At 48.3% G+C, this 20,147-nt stretch overlaps 1 protein-coding gene across 7 annotated transcripts in view; it reads left to right on the top strand.

Moving 5' to 3' along the window:
* TDRD6 (tudor domain containing 6) overlaps positions 1-20,147 on the top strand; it is a 602,384-nt gene that overhangs the window by 68,695 nt on the left and 513,542 nt on the right. For 6 of the 7 annotated variants that reach the window (XM_063915227.1, XM_063915230.1, XM_063915225.1 and 3 more), the window contains exon 4: positions 499-549. The exons of the other annotated variant lie outside the window; for it this stretch is intronic. In XM_063915227.1, the coding sequence (XP_063771297.1) occupies positions 499-549 (51 nt within the window). The remainder of the gene's footprint in view (positions 1-498; positions 550-20,147) is intronic. 7 annotated transcript variants of the gene reach the window in all.

Consider the following 20,147-nt stretch of genomic DNA (forward strand, 5'->3'; position numbering starts at 1 on the left):
CATAGAGGGAGGAGCCAGTGCACACCAGATATAGTACCTAATCTTTCTTTTAAGAGTGCCCAGTCTCCTGCGGAGCCCGTCTATTCCCCATGGTCCTTACGGAGTACCCAGCATTCACTACGGACTACGAGAAATAGAATTACCGGAGAGTAAATTCTTATTTTTATTATTATCCTTTATTTATATGGCGCCACAAGGGATCTACAGCATCCAATTAGAGTACATAAACAAATAAGAAAAAACAAGAGAACAGTGACTTACAACTCAATCCAATATAGGACAAGTACAGTGTGTGTAAACATAGTTGCGTCAGCAGACAACACTGATGATGCAGTGATGTCAGTAGGTTCCTATGAAATTAATCAGGCATGATTGCAGGCCATCACTGTTCCTTCTGGTGCCACAAGTGGCAAATACAGATCTGCTCTTTTCTATTCTGCTTGTATTTTTTCAGATTTTTTTTTTTTAATATACAGTATATATACTTTTTTTTTATAGATACATCCAATGATCCGGATTACGCTGAGATCACTTCTTCACTTTGTCAAGGTTATTCATAATTACCTCACAGTTTCTTTGTTTCGGAGGCACGTGTGACATGTGGTGGTCACGTATGGCTATATGAGAAAAAAAAAAAAAAAGTATAAATACATTTTATTTTTTGTACTTTAGGGAAATTCCAAAGAATAAAATTTGAGCTGTTATATGAATGCTTTAATGATTAATGCCCTGAGCTGATTATTATAATTTTTTAATATCTCGGTAAGAACTATCTATCTACATAATGTGTTTTTTTTATTCCAATCCCAGTGTAGTTTTAGTGAAACAGTCAGACACCATTTGCATTTTCGCATTATTTACACTTTACATTTTGGTCTCATGAATTCATTAATATGTTCTAGTTTCCAGGGATTTGTACATCAAGTTCCTGCTGGTTACACTAAAAAAGCTTGTTTGTAGGCTTCAGAGAGGTATGAGAATGGCGCTAAAGTGCACCTGTCAATGTGTCTCGGTAGATCAAACCTTCACCACTGTGCTACCGGAGTACATGCCTAATTGCAAAGTACATTTATTAATGTGCAGACCATTGTTACGCGGCATCAGCTATAAACTGTCATACATGTAATGTATGTTGTGCCTTGTGGACTGCGTTTGAGAACCACTGTCTTAAAGTGCTATTAAGTGTTAATAGCCTAATTGTGGCAATGGCTGCTGAGTGTTTGTGTACAGAAGGACCCATCAAACTGCAGCATCACCCAGCTCTGGGAGAAAAAGTCTGCGTGGATAATAGGAGCCAGAGTAACTGTAATTCTGGGTATTCGCTTGGCAGTATATCGTTTGTACACCCATCTCTAATGATATATTGGATGGACCATCGGCCGGTGTGATATATCCATGAACTATGCAGTTCAGATGTATTGTTATATCTGAGGGTTGTGATCGGGTGTCCGAACGTTATACTGTGTCCACTACAGCAGGCATGTCCAAACTGCGGCCCTCCATCTGTTGAGAAACTACACATCCCAACATGCCCTGACACAGCTTTAGTATTCACTGACAGCAAAACTGTGTCAGGGCATGCTGGGATATGTAGTTTCACAACAGCTGGAGGGCCGCAGTTTGGACATGCCTGCACTACAGTATCCATTGACTTATTACATCACATGTAGGCGGGTATATTCCAATGTGATCTTCTGGCCAGGAGGCTCTAGCGGATCCATAGTAAGTGTGCATGCACAAGAGCGTCTGCACATAAAGCTTACCAATCATTAGATTTGTTGGCCAAGTGTGTGCCCAGCCTGAGAGTAATGTGCGGCCCTTTTGAAACTTAAAGTATATCAGGTTGCCTATCGCTTAGCACGTTGTTGTGTTGCATTGTAGGGAATAGCAGTTTTATGTTCTGCCTAGGCAATGAAGAGTGCTTTATATGCGATTGTTGGGGTCTGCACTATCATGAGCTGAGAGCGTCCGTCACCGAGATACAGGGTTGTTACATGATGGTGTTTTTGTGTGTTGGTGTGCTGCTTGTTAGGAAAGTGCAGATATTGGTGAGGCTGCGCAATGCGCACGCATAGTTATGCGTGTAGTTGCGGACCCATCTGGAGCTACGTTTGGATCAGAATCAGGCCCTATACTGTATCACATACCCAATTCATGCCAGTTTCTTATTCTTATGTTAACATCTCTACATCCAATTGTGTAACAATAATAACAAATAACTAATGTAGGAGAAACTATACGTAAAAGCCATTGGGGCAGATGAATTAAGCTTGGAGACGGCATAAGGAAGTGATAAACCAGTGATATGTGCAAGGTGATAAATGCACCAGCCAATCAGCTCCTAACTGTTAATTTACATATTAGAGCTGATTGGCTGGTGTGTTTATCACCTTGCACATATCACTGGTTTATCACTTCCTTATGCCTTCAGGTTAATACATCTGCCCCATTGTTCTGAATCAAGATAGTTGTTATTATCACCAAGAGGCCAGGAATATGCAAAGTAAGAATGAAACGTGCACTATCATAGGTACAGTACATGTATGCTGACAAATCATTGGAACATCACAGAGCAATAAACAAACTAGCTAGACTATCCAGTAGGGGTGGGGGTTGGGTGACTTTGCACATCTTGACGGACAAGTGGAGGTGAGTCAGGAAGGCGAAGGCAATTCAGCGCTATATGAGCCTGTACCATGCAGAGGGCGCGCATCCAGTCAGTCGTTGAAAGGGACTAGATTAAAAGGAGCGCCGGAAGCAAGGATTGTGCCAAGAGTGGAGATTTAGGAGGAGGGATGGGAGGCTTTGATGGAAAAAGTGGGTTTTTATTGAGTTTGAAGCTAGTGAGACTGGTAGAGTTCCAGAGGATTGGGGTAGGGTGAAAGACAACTTGAAGGCAGTGAGAGGAGGTACAGTAACCATGGAGTAGAAACCGCAATGGAAGGAATAGCGAAGGGGGTGTGGGGGGTGTGGTGAGGGAGTGCGGAGAGTAATGTGGTTAGAGCTTTAGTAGGGTGCAATGTTGTTAAATGCTTTGTAAGTGAGATTAAAGAGCTTCAACTGGATCCAGGGAGGGATTGTGAAGCCGGGTGCAGTGGGGGACAGCTGAAGCAGGAGTTGAAGGAAAGGACAATGATACCGACATGAGCGTTCAGGGTGGATTGTGGAAAGCCGAGAGAGGGGAAGGTTACAATAGTCTTGGTGCGTCTCAAGTGCGTTGAGAAGGGTTTTGGCGGCACCAGCGATGAGAATGAGAGTGGTCTTAATGATGGAAGACTGGTATTTTTAATTTGAAGGACAAGAAGTAGCCCAGGATGACCTCCAGGCAGCAGGATGGAGTTATGTTATCCAAAGAGAGAGAGGGCAGAGGATGGAGCTCTGGAAGGAGGGGAGGGGAAGGGAGAGACAAGTACTGTTCTGAACATCAGAAAACTCTCAGACATCCTGGATGGGAAGTGGGAGAGGCAGGAAGGGCAGGTAAATGTGAATGTCATCAGTATAAAGGTGGCATTGGAGGAGCTGCTGAGTTACCAAGGGAGAGCAGATGTAGAGCGAGAATAGTGGGCTAAGGGCGAATACTTGGTGATGCGTAGAGGAATGTCGGGGGATACTTTGCTGCAGTCTGGCAGCACTTTATGACCTGTTATAATATGGATTCATTGTGACAGAAAGCCACCTGTATAGTTATGTTACTAGACCAAATCTGAGGTACAGGGTCCCCCTTTATTACAGAGGGCGTGGTCTCCACAGAGTTGCTGCTTGCTGTTCCTCTGATCTGGCGGCAGCATGTACCTAAGCCGGCTGTGAGATCAATAAGAAGTCTTTATTTTGGGTTCAACCTTTACCCGTATTAAGCAGTGCATATTATAATGCACCAGCCAAATTAATGGTTTCGTACCTATTGTCAACTATATTTCGTATCACTCCCATATACATAATGTCAATATATTAAATGCTATAGCCTTGGATGCCTTTTTTCAGCTAGAAAACTGTCAAATTTGTTTTTAAATGCATTTAAAGAGACCGCCATTATTATCTTCTCCGGCAGGGAGTTCCAAATCCTTATTGCCCTTACGGTGAAGAACCCTTTCCTACATTGCGTACGGAATTCTCTCTCTAGCCTCAGTGAGTTCCCACGTGTCATATACAGAGTTTTACTACTAATCAAATCCCCTGCTAACTCTTTGTATTGACCCTTTACATATTTGAAGATATTAATAATGTCTCCTCTTAGTCTCCTCTTTTCAAGGGAATACAGATTTAACCTAGTAAGCCTCTCCTCGTATTCCAGAGACTGTAACCCTTTAATCCGCTTAGTAGCTCAACTTTGAATTCTTTCTAGCTCCCCTATATCTTTTTCTCTATCGTCCTAGTGGATGCTGGGGTTCCTGAAAGGACCATGGGGAATAGCGGCTCCGCAGGAGACAGGGCACAAAAAGTAAAGCTTTTCCAGATCAGGTGGTGTGCACTGGCTCCTCCCCCTATGACCCTCCTCCAGACTCCAGTTAGATTTTTGTGCCCGGCCGAGAAGGGTGCAATTCTAGGTGGCTCTCATAAAGAGCTGCTTAGAGAAAGTTTAGCTTAGGTTTTTTATTTTACAGTGATTCCTGCTGGCAACAGGATCACTGCAACGAGGGACAGAGGGGAGAAGAAGTGAACTCACCTGCGTGCAGGATGGATTGGCTTCTTGGCTACTGGACATCAGCTCCAGAGGGACGATCACAGGTACAGCCTGGATGGTCACCGGAGCCGCGCCGCCGGCCCCCTTGCAGATGCTGAAGTAAGAAGAGGTCCAGAATCGGCGGCTGAAGACTCCTGCAGTCTTCTAAAGGTAGCGCACAGCACTGCAGCTGTGCGCCATTTTCCTCTCAGCACACTTCACACGCAGTCACTGAGGGTGCAGGGCGCTGGGGGGGGGCGCCCTGGGAGGCAAATGTAAACCTATATAAAGGCTAAAAATACCTCACATGTAGCCCCCAGAGGCTATATGGAGATATTTAACCCCTGCCTGTATTCACAAAATAGCGGGAGACGAGCCCGCCGAAAAAGGGGCGGGGCCTATCTCCTCAGCACACGGCGCCATTTCCTCTCACAGCTCCGCTGGTCAGGACGGCTCCCAGGTCTCTCCCCTGCACTGCACTACAGAAACAGGGTAAAACAGAGAGGGGGGGCAAATTTAATGGCAATATCTTGATATATATAAAGCAGCTATAAGGGAGCACTTATTATAAAGCTATCCCTGTCATATATAGCGCTTTTTGGTGTGTGCTGGCAGACTCTCCCTCTGTCTCCCCAAAGGGCTAGTGGGTCCTGTCTTCGTTTAGAGCATTCCCTGTGTGTCTGCTGTGTGTCGGTACGTGTGTGTCGACATGTATGAGGACGATATTGGTGTGGAGGCGGAGCAATTGCCAAATATGGGGATGTCACCTCCTAGGGGGTCGACACCAGAATGGATGCCTTTATTTATGGAATTACGGGATAGTGTCAACACGCTAAAGCAGTCGTTTGACGACATGAGGCGGCCGGACAATCAATTAGTGCCTGTCCAGGCGCCTCAAACACCGTCAGGGGCTGTAAAACGCCCTTTGCCTCAGTCGGTCGACACAGACCCAGACACAGGCACTGATTCCAGTGGTGACGGTGACGAATCAACCGTATTTTCCAGTAGGGCCACACGTTATATGATTTTGGCAATGAAGGAGGCGTTACATTTAGCTGATACTACAGGTACCACTAAACAGGGTATTATGTGGGGTGTGAAAAAACTACCTATAGTTTTTCCTGAATCAGAAGAATTAAATGACGTGTGTGATGAAGCGTGGGTTGCCCCTGATAAAAAGCTGATAATTTCAAAGAAATTATTGGCATTATACCCTTTCCCGCCAGAGGTTAGGGAGCGCTGGGAAACACCTCCTAGGGTGGACAAGGCGCTAACACGCTTATCAAAACAAGTGGCGTTACCTTCTCCTGAGACGGCCGCACTTAAAGATCCATCAGATAGGAGGATGGAAAATATCCAAAAAAGTATATACACACATGCAGGTGTTATACTACGACCAGCTATAGCGACTGCCTGGATGTGCAGTGCTGGGGTAGTTTGGTCAGAGTCCCTGATTGAAAATATTGATACCCTGGACAGGGACAATATTTTACTGTCGTTAGAACAAATAAAGGATGCATTTCTTTATATGCGTGATGCACAGAGGGATATCTGCACACTGGCATCACGGGTAAGTGCTATGTCCATTTCGGCCAGAAGAGCTTTATGGACGCGATAGTGGACAGGCGATGCGGATTCAAAACGGCATATGGAAGTTTTGCCGTATAAAGGGGAGGAGTTATTTGGAGTCGGTCTATCAGATTTGGTGGCCACGGCTACAGCCGGGAAATCCACCTTTCTACCTCAAGTCACTCCCCAACAAAAAAAGGCACCGACTTTTCAACCGCAGCCCTTTCGTTCCTTTAAAAATAAGAGAGCAAAGGGCTATTCATATCTGCCACGAGGCAGAGGTCGAGGGAAGAAACAGCAACAGGCAGCTCCTTCCCAGGAACAGAAGCCCTCCCCGGCTTCTACAAAAGCCTCAGCATGACGCTGGGGCTTCTCAAGCGGACTCGGGGCCGGTGGGAGGTCGTCTCAAAAATTACAGCGCGCAGTGGGCTCACTCGCAGGTAGATCCCTGGATCCTGCAGATAATATCTCAGGGGTACAGGTTGGAATTAGAGACAGATCCACCTCGCCGTTTCCTGAAGTCTGCTTTACCAACGTCCCCTTCCGAAAGGGAGACGGTTTTGGAAGCCATTCACAAGCTGTACTCTCAGCAGGTGATAGTCAAGGTACCTCTTCTACAACAAGGGAAGGGGTATTAGTCCACTCTATTTGTGGTACCGAAGCCGGATGGCTCGGTAAGGCCTATTCTAAATCTGAAGTCCTTGAACCTGTACATAAAGAAGTTCAAGTTCAAGATGGAGTCACTCAGAGCAGTGATAGCGAACCTGGAAGAAGGGGACTTTATGGTATCCTTGGACATCAAGGATGCGTATCTTCACGTTCCAATTTACCCCTCACACCAGGGGTACCTCAGGTTCGTTGTACAAAACTGTCACTATCAGTTTCAGACGCTGCCGTTTGGTTTGTCCACGGCACCTCGGGTCTTTACAAAGGTAATGGCCGAGATGATGATTCTTCTTCGAAGAAAAGGCGTATTAATTATCCCATACTTGGACGATCTCCTAATAAGGGCAAGGTCCAGAGAACAGCTAGAGATGGGATTAGCAATATCTCAAGAGGTGCTAAAGCAGCACGGATGGATTCTGAATATTCCAAAATCCCAATTAATGCCGACAACTCGTCTGCTGTTCCTAGGGATGATTCTGGACACGGTTCAGAAAAAGGTTTTTCTTCCCGAGGAAAAAGCCAAGGAGTTATCCGACCTGGTCAGGAATCTCCTAAAACCAGGAAAGGTGTCTGTACATCAATGCACGCATCTTCAGATGCACCTGCGGATAACCCTGTCTCCAAGGACAAGGGTATCTCTTCTGTGGTGGTTGCAGAGGGCTCATCTATTGGAGGGCCGCAGATTCGGCATACAGGATTGGATCCTGGTGACCACGGACGCCAGCCTGAGAGGCTGGGGAGCAGTCACACAAGGAAGAAACTTCCAGGGAGTGTGGTCGAGCCTGGAAAAGTCTCTTCACATAAACATTCTGGAACTAAGAGCAATCTACAATGCTCTAAGCCAGGCGGAACCTCTGCTTCAAGGAAGACCGGTGTTGATCCAGTCGGACAACATCACGGCAGTCGCCCATGTGAACAGACAGGGCGGCACAAGAAGCAGGAGTGCAATGGCAGAAGCTGCCAGGATCCTTCGCTGGGCGGAGAATCACGTGATAGCACTGTCAGCAGTGTTCATCCCGGGAGTGGACAACTGGGAAGCAGACTTCCTCAGCAGACACGATCTTCACCCGGGAGAGTGGGGACTTCATCCAGAAGTTTTCCACATGCTAATAAACCGTTGGGAAAGACCAATGGTGGACATGATGGCGTCTCGCCTCAACAAAAAACTGGACAGGTATTGCGCCAGGTCAAGAGATCCGCAGGCAATAGCTGTGGACGCGCTGGTAACACCTTGGGTGTACCAGTCGGTGTATGTGTTTCCTCCTCTGCCTCTCATACCAAAGGTATTGAGAATCATACGGCAAAGCGGAGTAAGAACGATACTAGTGGCTCCGGATTGGCCAAGAAGGTCTTGGTACCCGGAACTTCAAGAGATGGTCACGGACGATCCGTGGCCTCTACCTCTAAGACAGGACCTGCTTCAGCAGGGACCGTGTCTATTCCAAGACTTACCGCGGCTGCGTTTGACGGCATGGCGGTTGAACGCCAGATCCTAAAAGGAAAAGGCATTCCAGAAGAAGTCATTCCTACCTTGATTAAGGCAAGAAAGGAAGTCACCGCGAAGCATTATCACCGCATTTGGCGGAAATATGTTGCGTGGTGCGAGGATCGGAGTGCTCCGACGGAGAAATTTCAACTGGGTCGTTTCCTACATTTCCTGCAATCAGGATTGTCTATGGGTCTCAAATTGGGATCTATTAAGGTTCAAATTTCGGCCCTGTCAATATTCTTCCAAAAAGAATTGGCCTCAGTTCCTGAGGTCCAGACTTTTGTCAAAGGAGTACTGCATATACAGCCTCCTGTGGTGCCTCCGGTGGCACCGTGGGATCTAAATGTAGTTTTAGATTTCCTCAAATCCCATTGGTTTGAACCACTAAAAAATGTGGATTTGAAATATCTCACATGGAAAGTGACTATGTTACTGGCCCTGGCGTCCGCCAGGAGAGTATCTGAACTGGCGGCTTTATCTTATAAAAGCCCTTATTTAATTTTCCATTCGGATAGGGCAGAGCTGCGGACGCGTCCGCATTTTCTCCCTAAGGTGGTATCAGCGTTTCACCTGAACCAGCCTATTGTAGTGCCTGCGGCTACAAGCGACTTGGAGGACTCCAAGTTGTTGGACGTTGTCAGAGCTTTAAAAATATACATTTCAAGGACGGCTGGAGTCAGAAAATCTGACTCGCTGTTTATACTGTATGCACCCAACAAGTTGGGTGCGCCTGCTTCTAAGCAGTCGATTGCTCGTTGGATTTGTAACACAATTCAACTTGCACATTCTGTGGCAGGCCTGCCACAGCCTAAATCTGTTAAGGCCCATTCCACAAGGAAGGTGGGCTCATCTTGGGCGGCTGCCCGAGGGGTCTCGGCATTACAACTCTGCCGAGCAGCTACGTGGTCAGGGGAGAACACGTTTGTAAAATTCTACAAATTTGATACCCTGGCAAAGGAGGACCTGGAGTTCTCTCATTCGGCGCTGCAGAGTCATCCGCACTCTCCCGCCCGTTTGGGAGCTTTGGTATAATCCCCATGGTCCTTTCAGGAACCCCAGCATCCACTAGGACGATAGAGAAAATAAGAATTTACTTACCGATAATTCTATTTCTCGGAGTCCGTAGTGGATGCTGGGCGCCCATCCCAAGTGCGGATTATCTGCAATACTTGTACATAGTTATTGTTAACTAATTCGGGTTATTGTTTAGGGAGCCATCTTTCAGAGGCTCCTCTGTTATCATACTGTTAACTGGGTTTAGATCACAAGTTGTACGGTGTGATTGGTGTGGCTGGTATGAGTCTTACCCGGGATTCAAAATCCTCCCTTATTGTGTACGCTCGTCCGGGCACAGTACCTAACTGGAGTCTGGAGGAGGGTCATAGGGGGAGGAGCCAGTGCACACCACCTGATCTGGAAAAGCTTTACTTTTTGTGCCCTGTCTCCTGCGGAGCCGCTATTCCCCATGGTCCTTTCAGGAACCCCAGCATCCACTACGGACTCAGAGAAATAGAATTATCGGTAAGTAAATTCTTATTTTTTATAATATGCCCAAAATTGAACACCATATTGCAGATGCAGACGTACCAATGATTTATACAGTGTGCGGATTACATCCTCGTCATTTGACTCAATACCCTACTTTGCTTGCCTTCTTTGCTGCATTTTGACATTGTGTACTGTTATTAAGCCTATTTTCTCTTGCGTCCTAGAGGATGCTGGGGTCCACATTAGTACCATGGGGTATAGACGGGTACACCAGGAGCTATTGGCACTTTAAGAGTTTGAGAGTGTGGGCTGGCTCCTCCCTCTATGCCCCTCCTACCAGACTTAGTTTAGAAAATGTGCCCGGAGGAGCCGGTCACAGCTAGGGGAGCTCTCCAGAGTTTCCCTAGAAAAGTTTTATTTAGAGTTTATTATTTTACAGGGAGGCTGCTGGTAACAGCCTGTCTGCAGCGAGGGACTAGGGGGAGGGGGGTAAGTAGTGTCCGCCCTGCGGGATCTGAGCCACTTACTCCGCTGACTGGACACTGAGCTCCTGAGGGGTCAGATCGCTCCCCGTCGCAGGGCATTGCTCGCCCAAGCAGCATGCCGCCACCCCTTTACAGAGCTGAAGAATCTGTGGCGAGTGAGACACAGACCCCCCTAGCAAGCGGGGGGGTCGGTGATAGATATTGGGTAATAGATATTGTGTCCCGGGGATACAGGCTGGAATTTCAGAATCTCCCTCCTCACCGATTTTTCAAATCAGGCTTGCCAGTTCTACTGGCAGACAGAACTGTCCTACAAGAGGCTGGCCAGACATTGGTGGAGGCACAGGTTATTGTGCCAGTTCCTCCTCATTTGCAAACCACAGGTTACTATTCAAACCTTTTAGTGGTACCGAAACCGGATGGTTCGGTCAGGTCCATTCTGAACTTAAAATCACTGAACCCCTTTCTAAAGGCGTTCAAGATCAAAATGGTGTCTCTCCGGGCGGGGATATCCGGTTTCGAAGAGGTGGAATTCCTGGTATCCCTGGATATCAAGGATGCGTACCTCCACATTCCGATTTGGCTGCCGCATCAGGCTTATCTCTGTTTCGCATTACTGGACTGTCATTTCCAGTTCCAGGCCCTGCCATTTGGCCTCTCAACAGCACTGAGGGTGTTCACAAAGGTAATTGCAGAGATGATGATTCTCCTCCGCAAACAATGGGTGAACATCATTCCATATCTGGATGATCTGATAAAGGCATCGTCCAAGGAGAAGCTGTTGCAGTCCATTGTTCTCACAACCCGCCTACTCAGACTACACGGTTGGATTCTGAACCTTCCAAAATCACATTTGGAACCAACCCAGAGGTTGTCTTTTCTGGGGATGATCCTTGACACAGAAGTGCAGAGGGTGTTTCTTCCGCAGGAAAAGGCGTTGGTGATACAAACAATGGTCCGGGATGTCCTGAAGCTAGCCCGGGTTTCGGTACATCAATGCATTCGCCTTTTGGGAAAGATGGTGGCCTCTTACGAAGCTCTCCAGTATGGGAGGTTCCATGCTCGGGTCTTCCAACTGGATCTCCTGGACAAGTGGTCAGGATCTCATCTCCACATGCACCAGAGAATTTGTCTGTTGCCAAAGGCCAGGATTTCACTTCTCTGGTGGCTCCAATTGGTTCACCTTCTGGAGGGCCACAGGTTCGGGATTCAGGACTGGGTCCTTCTAACCACGGATGCGAGCCTTCGGGGCTGGGGCGCAGTCACTCAAGGGGAAACCTTCCAAGGAAGGTGGTCAAGTCTGGAAGCCAGCCTGCTGATCAACCTCCTGTAACTAAGAGCCGTGTACAATGGTCTTCTTCAGGTGGCCCATCTTCTAAGAGATCGGGCCATTCAAGTACAGTCGGACAATGTAATGACGGTGGCTTACATAAACCGACAGGGCGGAACGAAGAGCAGAGCTGCAATGTGAGAGGTGACGAGAATCATCCTCTGGGCAGAAAGATGCGCTGGCGCGCTCAGCAATCTTCATTCCGGGAGTGGACAACTGGGAAGCAGACTTCCTCAGCAGACACGATCTCCATCCAGGGGAGTGGGGTCTCCATCCGCAGGTGTTCAAGGAAATAAGACCTTTGGGGTTAACCCAAATAGATATGATGGCCTCTCGTCTCAACAAGAAGCTTTGACGCTATTGTTCCAGGACAAAGTGAACTCACAATCAGTGGCAGTGGACGCCCTTTTGTCTCCGTGGGTGTTCCAGTCGGTGTACGTGTTTCCACCACTTCAACTCATTCCAAGAGTTCTAAAGCTCGTAAGGAGATCTAGAGTTCAAGCGATCCTCATTGCCTCCAGACTGGCCAAGGCGGGCTTGGTACGCGGACCTTCTGAAACTCTTGCAGGAAGAGCCGAGGCCTCTTCCTCTTCGGGAGGACCTGCTGCAATAGGGGCTGTTCGCCTATCAAGACTTAACGCTACGTTTGACGGCATGGATGTTGAGTGCCTGATACTTGCTCGGAAGGGCATTCTGAAGAAGGTCATTCCTACCCTGGTAAAAGCTAAGAAAGGGGTAACGTCTAAGCATTACCATCGTATTTGGAAGAAATATGTCTCTTGATGCGAGTCCAAGAAGTTTCCTACGGTGGAGTTTCAACTGGGACGTTTCCTCCTCTTCCTGCAAGCAGGTGTGGATATGGGCATGAGGTTGGGATCTGTGAAGGTCCAGATTTCGGCCCTGTCCATTTTCTTCCAGAAACAATTGGCTGCCCTCCCTGAGGTTCATACCTTTTTGAAGAGAGTTCTGCACATTCAACCTCCCTTTGTACCGCCTTGGGACCTTAACGTGGTGTTGCAGTTCCTCCAGTCGGATTCGTTTGAGCCTCTACAGGAGGTTGAGGTCAAATTTCTTACATGGAAGGCTGTCACGTTGTTGGCTTTAGCTTCTGCTAGACGTGTCAGAATTGGGGGCTTTGTCCTGTAAAAGCCCTTACTTGATCTTCCATGAAGATAGAGCTGAGCTCCGGACACGTCAGCAGTTTCTTCCAAAGGTTGTGTCGGCATTTCATATCAACCAACCTATTGTGGTGCCAGTGGCTACTGACTCCTCAATATCGTCGAAGTCCTTGGATGTTGTGAGGGCTTTGAAAATCTATGTGAAGAGGACTGCTCATCACAGGAAATCGGACTCTCTGTTTGTCCTGTATGATCCCAAGAAAATTGGGTGTCCTGCTTCAAAGCAGACTATTTCTCGCTGGATTAGGTTCACTATCCAGCATGCTTATTCTACTGCAGTTTTGCCGGGTCCAAAATCTGTTAAGGCCCACTCTACTCGTAAGCTGGGGTCTTCTTGGGCGGCTGCCCGGGGTGTCTCGGCGTTACAACTTTGCAGAGCGGCAACTTGGTCTAGGTCGAACACGTTTGCTAAGTTCTACAAGTTCGATACTTTGGCCTCTGATGATCTGAAGTTCAGTCAATCAGTTTTGCAGGAGCCTCCGCGCTCTTCCTCCCGTTTTGGGAGCTTTGGTACATCCCCATGGTACTAACGTGGACAGCATCCTCTAGGACGTAAGAGAAAATAGGATTTTGGTTACCTACCGGTAAATCCTTTTCTCGTAGTCCGTAGAGGATGCTGGGCGCCCGCCCAGCGCTTTTTTTCCCTGCAACCGTTATCTGGTTCAGTACTACTTTGTTTAGTTATGTACTGCATTGTTACTTGGTACGTACTGTTTCATCAGTTGCTGAGTTTTTCAAGCTAGTTAGCTTGAGGTGCCTTGTATGTGTGAGCTGGTGTGAATCTCGCCACTATCTGTGTTAAATCCTTCTCTCGAAGATGTCCGTCTCCTGGGGCACAGTTTCTAGACTGAGTCTGGTAGGAGGGGCATAGAGGGAGGAGCCAGGCCACACTCTCAAACTCTTAAAGTGCCAATGGCTCCTGGCGGACCCGTCTATACCCCATGGTACTAATGAGGACCCCAGCATCCTCTACGGACTACGAGAAACGGATTTTCCGGTAGGTAACCAAAATCCTATTATCTATCAGCACCCCTAAGTCTTTTCCACTACTGCTACCCCTGTATTTTCCCCATTAAGAGTGTAAGGTGCAAGTTTATTTCTAATCCCAAAGTGCATAACTTTGCATTTCTGCAGCGGGGTACACTGGTATTCCACAGGGAATAACATCGGGGTGTAGAATAGGGTCTTGATCCGAGGCACCAACAGGCTAAAAGCTTTGACTGTTCCCAAGATGCTCAGCGCTGACTCCTCTATAACCACGCCTCTGTGCACAGGAGCTCAGTTTGTATGTTGGTGTCTGCCATGCAGGCAGCTAACAGGCAGGGCTGATCCAGCAGCCCTAAGAAGAGCTATTTTAAAGAAGATAGAAGACTTCAAGGGCTGCAGCAGAGGCACTCTAGTGCTAGATATCATTCTGATATCTCCTGCTGCAGCTCCATCACCTCCTACAGTAGCGCTGAATACTCCCGCGTCCCTGGTTGCCGGGTACTTACAGCGGAGGCTCCGGTTCTTCACCCAGGGCACACACACTAACCGAAGTTCTCCGGGATTGCGTGGCTGTACTCAGGGAGGAGGTAAGAGGATCCCCCAGGCGGGACCCGCTGGAAGTCGCGATCCGCCGCGGCCTTTAGGAGGGGGGCTGCGCGCTGGCGTGGACACTGTGGCAGTACAGGGACCCCACTAGACCACCAGGGCAAGGGCACAGGTCAGATTAGGCTATAATCCATTTTATTAAGGCCTGCAGCAGCCGGTGGTGAAGTCCAGCAAGGGGATAAGGTTCTGGCCTGTAGCCCCTCCCCCAGCCCCTGGGCGCCATTTAGAGTAAATGTTCCCGCCCTGGAGCTGCATCTCTCTGTCAGCATTTGTGCGCCATTACACACAGCTGCGCTGATTCTGGGACTGTTGGGCGATGCCTCCTCTGTAAAGCCGCCCTCATCATCAGCGCTGTGCATTTACAGGACACTTAAGTATTCTACATGTCGTTTAGACAGTGTTAGTTAAGAACAAGTGCATAGTTCAGGGTTATTTAGTACAAGTACCCTGTAATCATCCAGTTTTTACTGTGCATTGATATATCTGTTTATATACATACCTGTACTCCGTAATAGTATTGCCAGTCCAGTTTTATTGTTTGTCATAATTCCTGCATTGTACATGTGACTGTGTGTGCATATAGCTGCTGTATGATCTCTACTCTGTGTATCTCACTCCTACTGCTATCCCTATATGCTGTAACCTGAGGAGGCTTTGTGCGTCAGGGTTATTAGATAATACAGATATTTCACAGGATATACGGTTTTTGTATTTTTCTCTGTTTTTCCGTCCCATTTTACCTCATAAATTATCTGTTTGTGCTGTCACACTGCACGGGGGAGTTTGTATTAGGTATTTTATTTGCTGATATTGTACTGTCGCCCGTGGATTACGCTTTCATATCATGTCAGCTACAGGGGGCGATGAGTCTGGGGCTGATTCCGCCGTGCGCGGTTATGATGTCCCAGATGCATTTGAGGATAACATGGCAGCGGAGGGTTCAGGTTTTGAGTTTTCTATACCCCCCAGTCAGTTTGTAACAACGGGGGCACATCAGGGCCCGTCTTGGGCTGCCTTTTCTAATTTGCTGACTACGTTGGTAACTAGACTTGGGCCCCCTGTGGGACCTCCTGTGCCTTATCAGCCTTATATGGTCCCTGCGGTTAATCCGCCATGGACAGATGCTCTGTCCACTCAATAACAGCAATTGAATATCTCTTTGGATAAACGTATTCCTGACCCTCGCCCGCCTAAGACTAAACCTAAGAAGTTCTCTAAGCGGGCTGTTACTTCCTCTCAATCCACGCATGTTCCTGATACCGCTTCCGATGAAGATGGCGTGTATACTGACCCCACAGACTCTGATCATGACGTTTCTGATGGGGAATCTATTTCACAGGTGGATGTTCCTGATCTATTAGAGGCTATCAGGCTCATTCTTCAGATTGGTGATGATCCTGAGCCTGCTACTACATCTAAGAAACCGGACAGGTTCAAACGTCAGAAGGTTACTAAATTGGTGTTCTGCTGCAGGGTACACTGGGCTCCACAAGGATTAACATTGGGGGTGTAGAGTAGGATCTTGAATCGAGGCACCAACAGGCTCAAAGCTTTTGACTGTTCCCAAGATGCACAGCGCTGCCGCCTCTATAACCCCGCCTCCATGCCAGGGAGCTCAGTTTGTAAGTTGGTGCCTTGCAGTATGCAGGCACTTTACAGGTGGCTGCCTTAAGCAGGCTGGGTCCACAGGTTATCCACAGGATAACATTGGGATATGCCGGAGCAACAGCAGAAATGGCACCAAACGGTCACAAGCTTTCTGGCCTCCCAGGATGCATCGGGGCTTCACCATATAATCCCGCCCGCTGACTCAGTCAAATCAGTTTTTTGTTTGGTGCGGCAGGAGCCGGACCATGGTCACAGGGTTGCGGTTAATAAAGCAGCCTGAAGCTTTTATTATTTTATTTTTATAGTCTTACTATGGTTTTTTGAGTGACTTTTCTTAATAGCGTCTTCAACGCATACTAGACAGTCGCTCCAACAACTCCCCACCGGGTCGCAACAACGCTTACCTTCGCAGTACAGTGCTGTCTCGACGGGCGTATGTGTTGGATGTTCTAGCAGGTCCAGTAGACGTAACCAGGCTGTGGCCGGAGCATGGGGAGAAGGGGCCTGAGCATGGGGAGAAGGTAAGTCTATGGATTTCCTCTTACTATGGGTTCCGGACACAGCTACACTGTATTGGTGGAGACTACAAACAGTGTGTTGATGCGCCGAACACTCTTAGGTGCGACAGCGCTACGCTCTAGGGATCATAGGCGCCAGGACTGGGTAGAGGCCGCGATCCTTAGAGTTTAAGTCAACAGGGGGAATTAGACGCTCTCCTGGCCGCCCCTCCCCCAAGTTCATGACCAGTTTCCGCGCGTCTCCCGTCCATGAACTGAATGACCTCACTTCCATCTCAGACGCTACCACGAGGGTACTCAGTCGCAGCTTAGACGCTGCGGTTGTGTACACTAGATTACCAGACCGAGTCGCAGGCCTTAGCGTCTGCATACACGTGGCATTCACTGAGCGTCCGTGTCCGTTACTGAGCGACCGTGTCTTTCATCAGTTATCAGAACGGCAGTGTACACCAGTAGCGTCTGAATCCACTCAGCGTCTTGCAAGCGTATTTGATGGATATGGAAGTGTGGTGAGTCTCCCTGTATCCCGCTCTATGGAGGAAGGGCTATACAGTACTAAAAATTCTCTCTACTTGTTAGTATGAATTGTTAATTTTGGTACATATTGCATATGAGACCTGTATATTACTGTTGTTTCTGCATGTTATGTTTGAAAAAACCCCAGTTAAAAACAGAAATACAATTTCTCATACGTCCTAGAGGATGCTGGGGACTCCGTAAGGACCATGGGGTATAGACGGGATCCGCAGGAGACATGGGCACAACATAAGACTTTGAATGGGTGTGAACTGGCTCCTCCCTCTATGCCCCTCCTCCAGACCTCAGTTAGACTTTGTGCCCAGGAGAGACTGGGCACACACTAGGGGAGCTCTACTGAGTTTCTCTAAAAGACTTTTGTTAGGTTTTTTATTTTCAGAGCGACCTACTGGCTACAGGCTCCCTGCAGCGTGGGAGTGAGGGGAGAGAAGCAGTCCTACTTCTTAGTTAAGGGCTCTGCTTCTTAGGCTACTGGACACCATTAGCTCCAGAGGGTTCGATCACTTGGTTCGCCTAGCTGCTTGTTCCCAGAGCCGCGCCATCACCCCCCTCACAGAAGCCAGAAGAAAGAAGCCGGGTGAGTATTGGAAGAAAAGAAGACTTCAGTAACGGAGGTAACCGCAGCGGTTGCGCTGCGCTCCATGCTCCCACACACCATCGGCACTTACAGGGTGCACGGCGCTGGGGGGGAGCGCCCTGGGCAGCAAGTTACTGAGGGTCTAAATCGCTGGCAAGGGGGACATACTAGGTGCCCGAGCACCGGGTACGATACCCCGCCAGTGTAACGCAGCGGTCCCGCCGCGCACCATTGCTCCCACACACCAGCGGCTTACGAGGGTGCAGGGCGCAAGGGGGGGGAGGGTGGCGCCCTGGGCAGCGATATATGTATATATACAGCGTGTTAGTGCTGTATGTGGACCCCCCCCAGCTCAAAATATATATATATATATATATATATATATATATATATATATATATATTTCTCTGACGTCCTAGTGGATGCTGGGGACTCCGTAAGGACCATGGGGAATAGCGGCTCCGCAGGAGACTGGGCACAAAAGTAAAGCTTTAGAACTACCTGGTGTGCACTGGCTCCTCCCCCTATGACCCTCCTCCAAGCCTCAGTTAGATTTTTGTGCCCAAACGAGAAGGGTGCACACTAGGTGGCTCTCCTGAGCTGCTTAGTGAAAAGTTTAGTTTTCGGTTTTTTATGTTCAGTGAGACCTGCTGGCAACAGGCTCACTGCATCGAGGGACTAAGGGGAGAAGAAGCGAACTCACCTGCGTGCAGAGTGGATTGGGCTTCTTAGGCTACTGGACATTAGCTCCAGAGGGATCGATCACCGGCCCAGCCATGGATAGGTCCCAGAGCCGCGCCGCCGGCCCCCTTACAGAGCCAGAAGACAGAAGAGGTCCGGAAAATCGGCGGCAGAAGACGTCCTGTCTTCAACAAGGTAGCGCACAGCACTGCAGCTGTGCGCCATTGCTCTCAGCACACTTCACACTCCGGTCACTGAGGGTGCAGGGCGCTGGGGGGGGGCGCCCTGAGACGCAATAAAAAACACCTTGGATGGCAAAAAAAAATGCATCACATATAGCTTCTGGGCTATATGGATGAATTTAACCCCTGCCAGAATACACAGAAAAACGGGAGATAAGGCCGCCGAGAAGGGGGCGGAGCCTATCTCCTCAGCACACTGGCGCCATTTTCCCTCACAGCTCCGTTGGAGGAAAGCTCCCTGGCTCTCCCCTGCAGTCACTACACTACAGAAAGGGTTAAAAAAGAGAGGGGGGCACTAATTACGCGCAGTATTAAAAATACAGCAGCTATAAGGGGAAAAACACTTATATAAGGTTATCCCTGTATATATATATATATAGCGCTCTGGTGTGTGCTGGCAAACTCTCCCTCTGTCTCCCCAAAGGGCTAGTGGGGTCCTGTCCTCTATCAGAGCATTCCCTGTGTGTGTGCTGTGTGTTGGTACGTTTGTGTCGACATGTATGAGGAGAAAAATGATGTGGAGACGGAGCAGATTGCCTGTAATAGTGATGTCACCCCCTAGGGGGTCGACACCTGAGTGGATGAACTGTTGGAAGGAATTACGTGACAGTGTCAGCTCTGTATAAAAGACACAGTGGTTGACATGAGACAGCCGGCTACTCAGCTTGTGCCTGTCCAGACGTCTCATAGGCCGTCTGGGGCTCTAAAGCGCCCGTTACCTCAGATGGCAGATATAGACGCCGACACGGATACTGACTCTAGTGTCGACGGTGAAGAGACAAATGTGACTTCCAGTAGGGCCACACGTTACATGATTGAGGCAATGAAAAATGTTTTACACATTTCTGATAATACGAGTACCACCAAAAAGGGGTATTATGTTCGGTGAGGAAAATCTACCTGTAGTTTTCCTGAATCTGAGAAATTAAATGAGGTGTGTGATGATGCGTGGGTTTCCCCCGATAACAACTGATAATTTCTAAAATGTTATTGGCATTATATCCTTTCCCGCCAGAGGTTAGGGTGCGTTGGGAAACACCCCCTAGGGTGGATAAAGCGCTCACACGCTTGTAAGAACAAGGGCTCTACCCTCTCCTGAGATGGCCGCCCTTAAGGATCCTGCTGATAGAAAGCAGGAGAGTATCCTAAAATGTATTTACACACATACTGGTGTTATACTGCGACCAGCAATCGCCTCAGCCTGGATGTGCAGTGCTGGGTTGGCGTGGTCGGATTCCCTGACTGAAAATATAGATACCCTAGATAGGGACAGTATATTATTGTCTATAGAGCATTTAAAAGATGCATTTCTAGATATGCGTGATGCACAGCGGAATATTTGCCGACTGGCATCAAGTCTAAGTGCGTTGTCCATTTCTGCCAGTAGAGGGTTATGGACACGACAGTGGTCAGGTGAGGCGGAGGTGGCCACGTCAACAGCTGGGAAATCCACGTTTGTACCCCAGGTCGCCTCTCAACATAAGAAGACGCCGTAGTATCAGGCGCAGTCCTTTCGTGGGCAAGCG

Source organism: Pseudophryne corroboree, chromosome 4, assembly GCF_028390025.1.
Source record: "Pseudophryne corroboree isolate aPseCor3 chromosome 4, aPseCor3.hap2, whole genome shotgun sequence".
NCBI lineage: Eukaryota > Metazoa > Chordata > Amphibia > Anura > Myobatrachidae > Pseudophryne > Pseudophryne corroboree.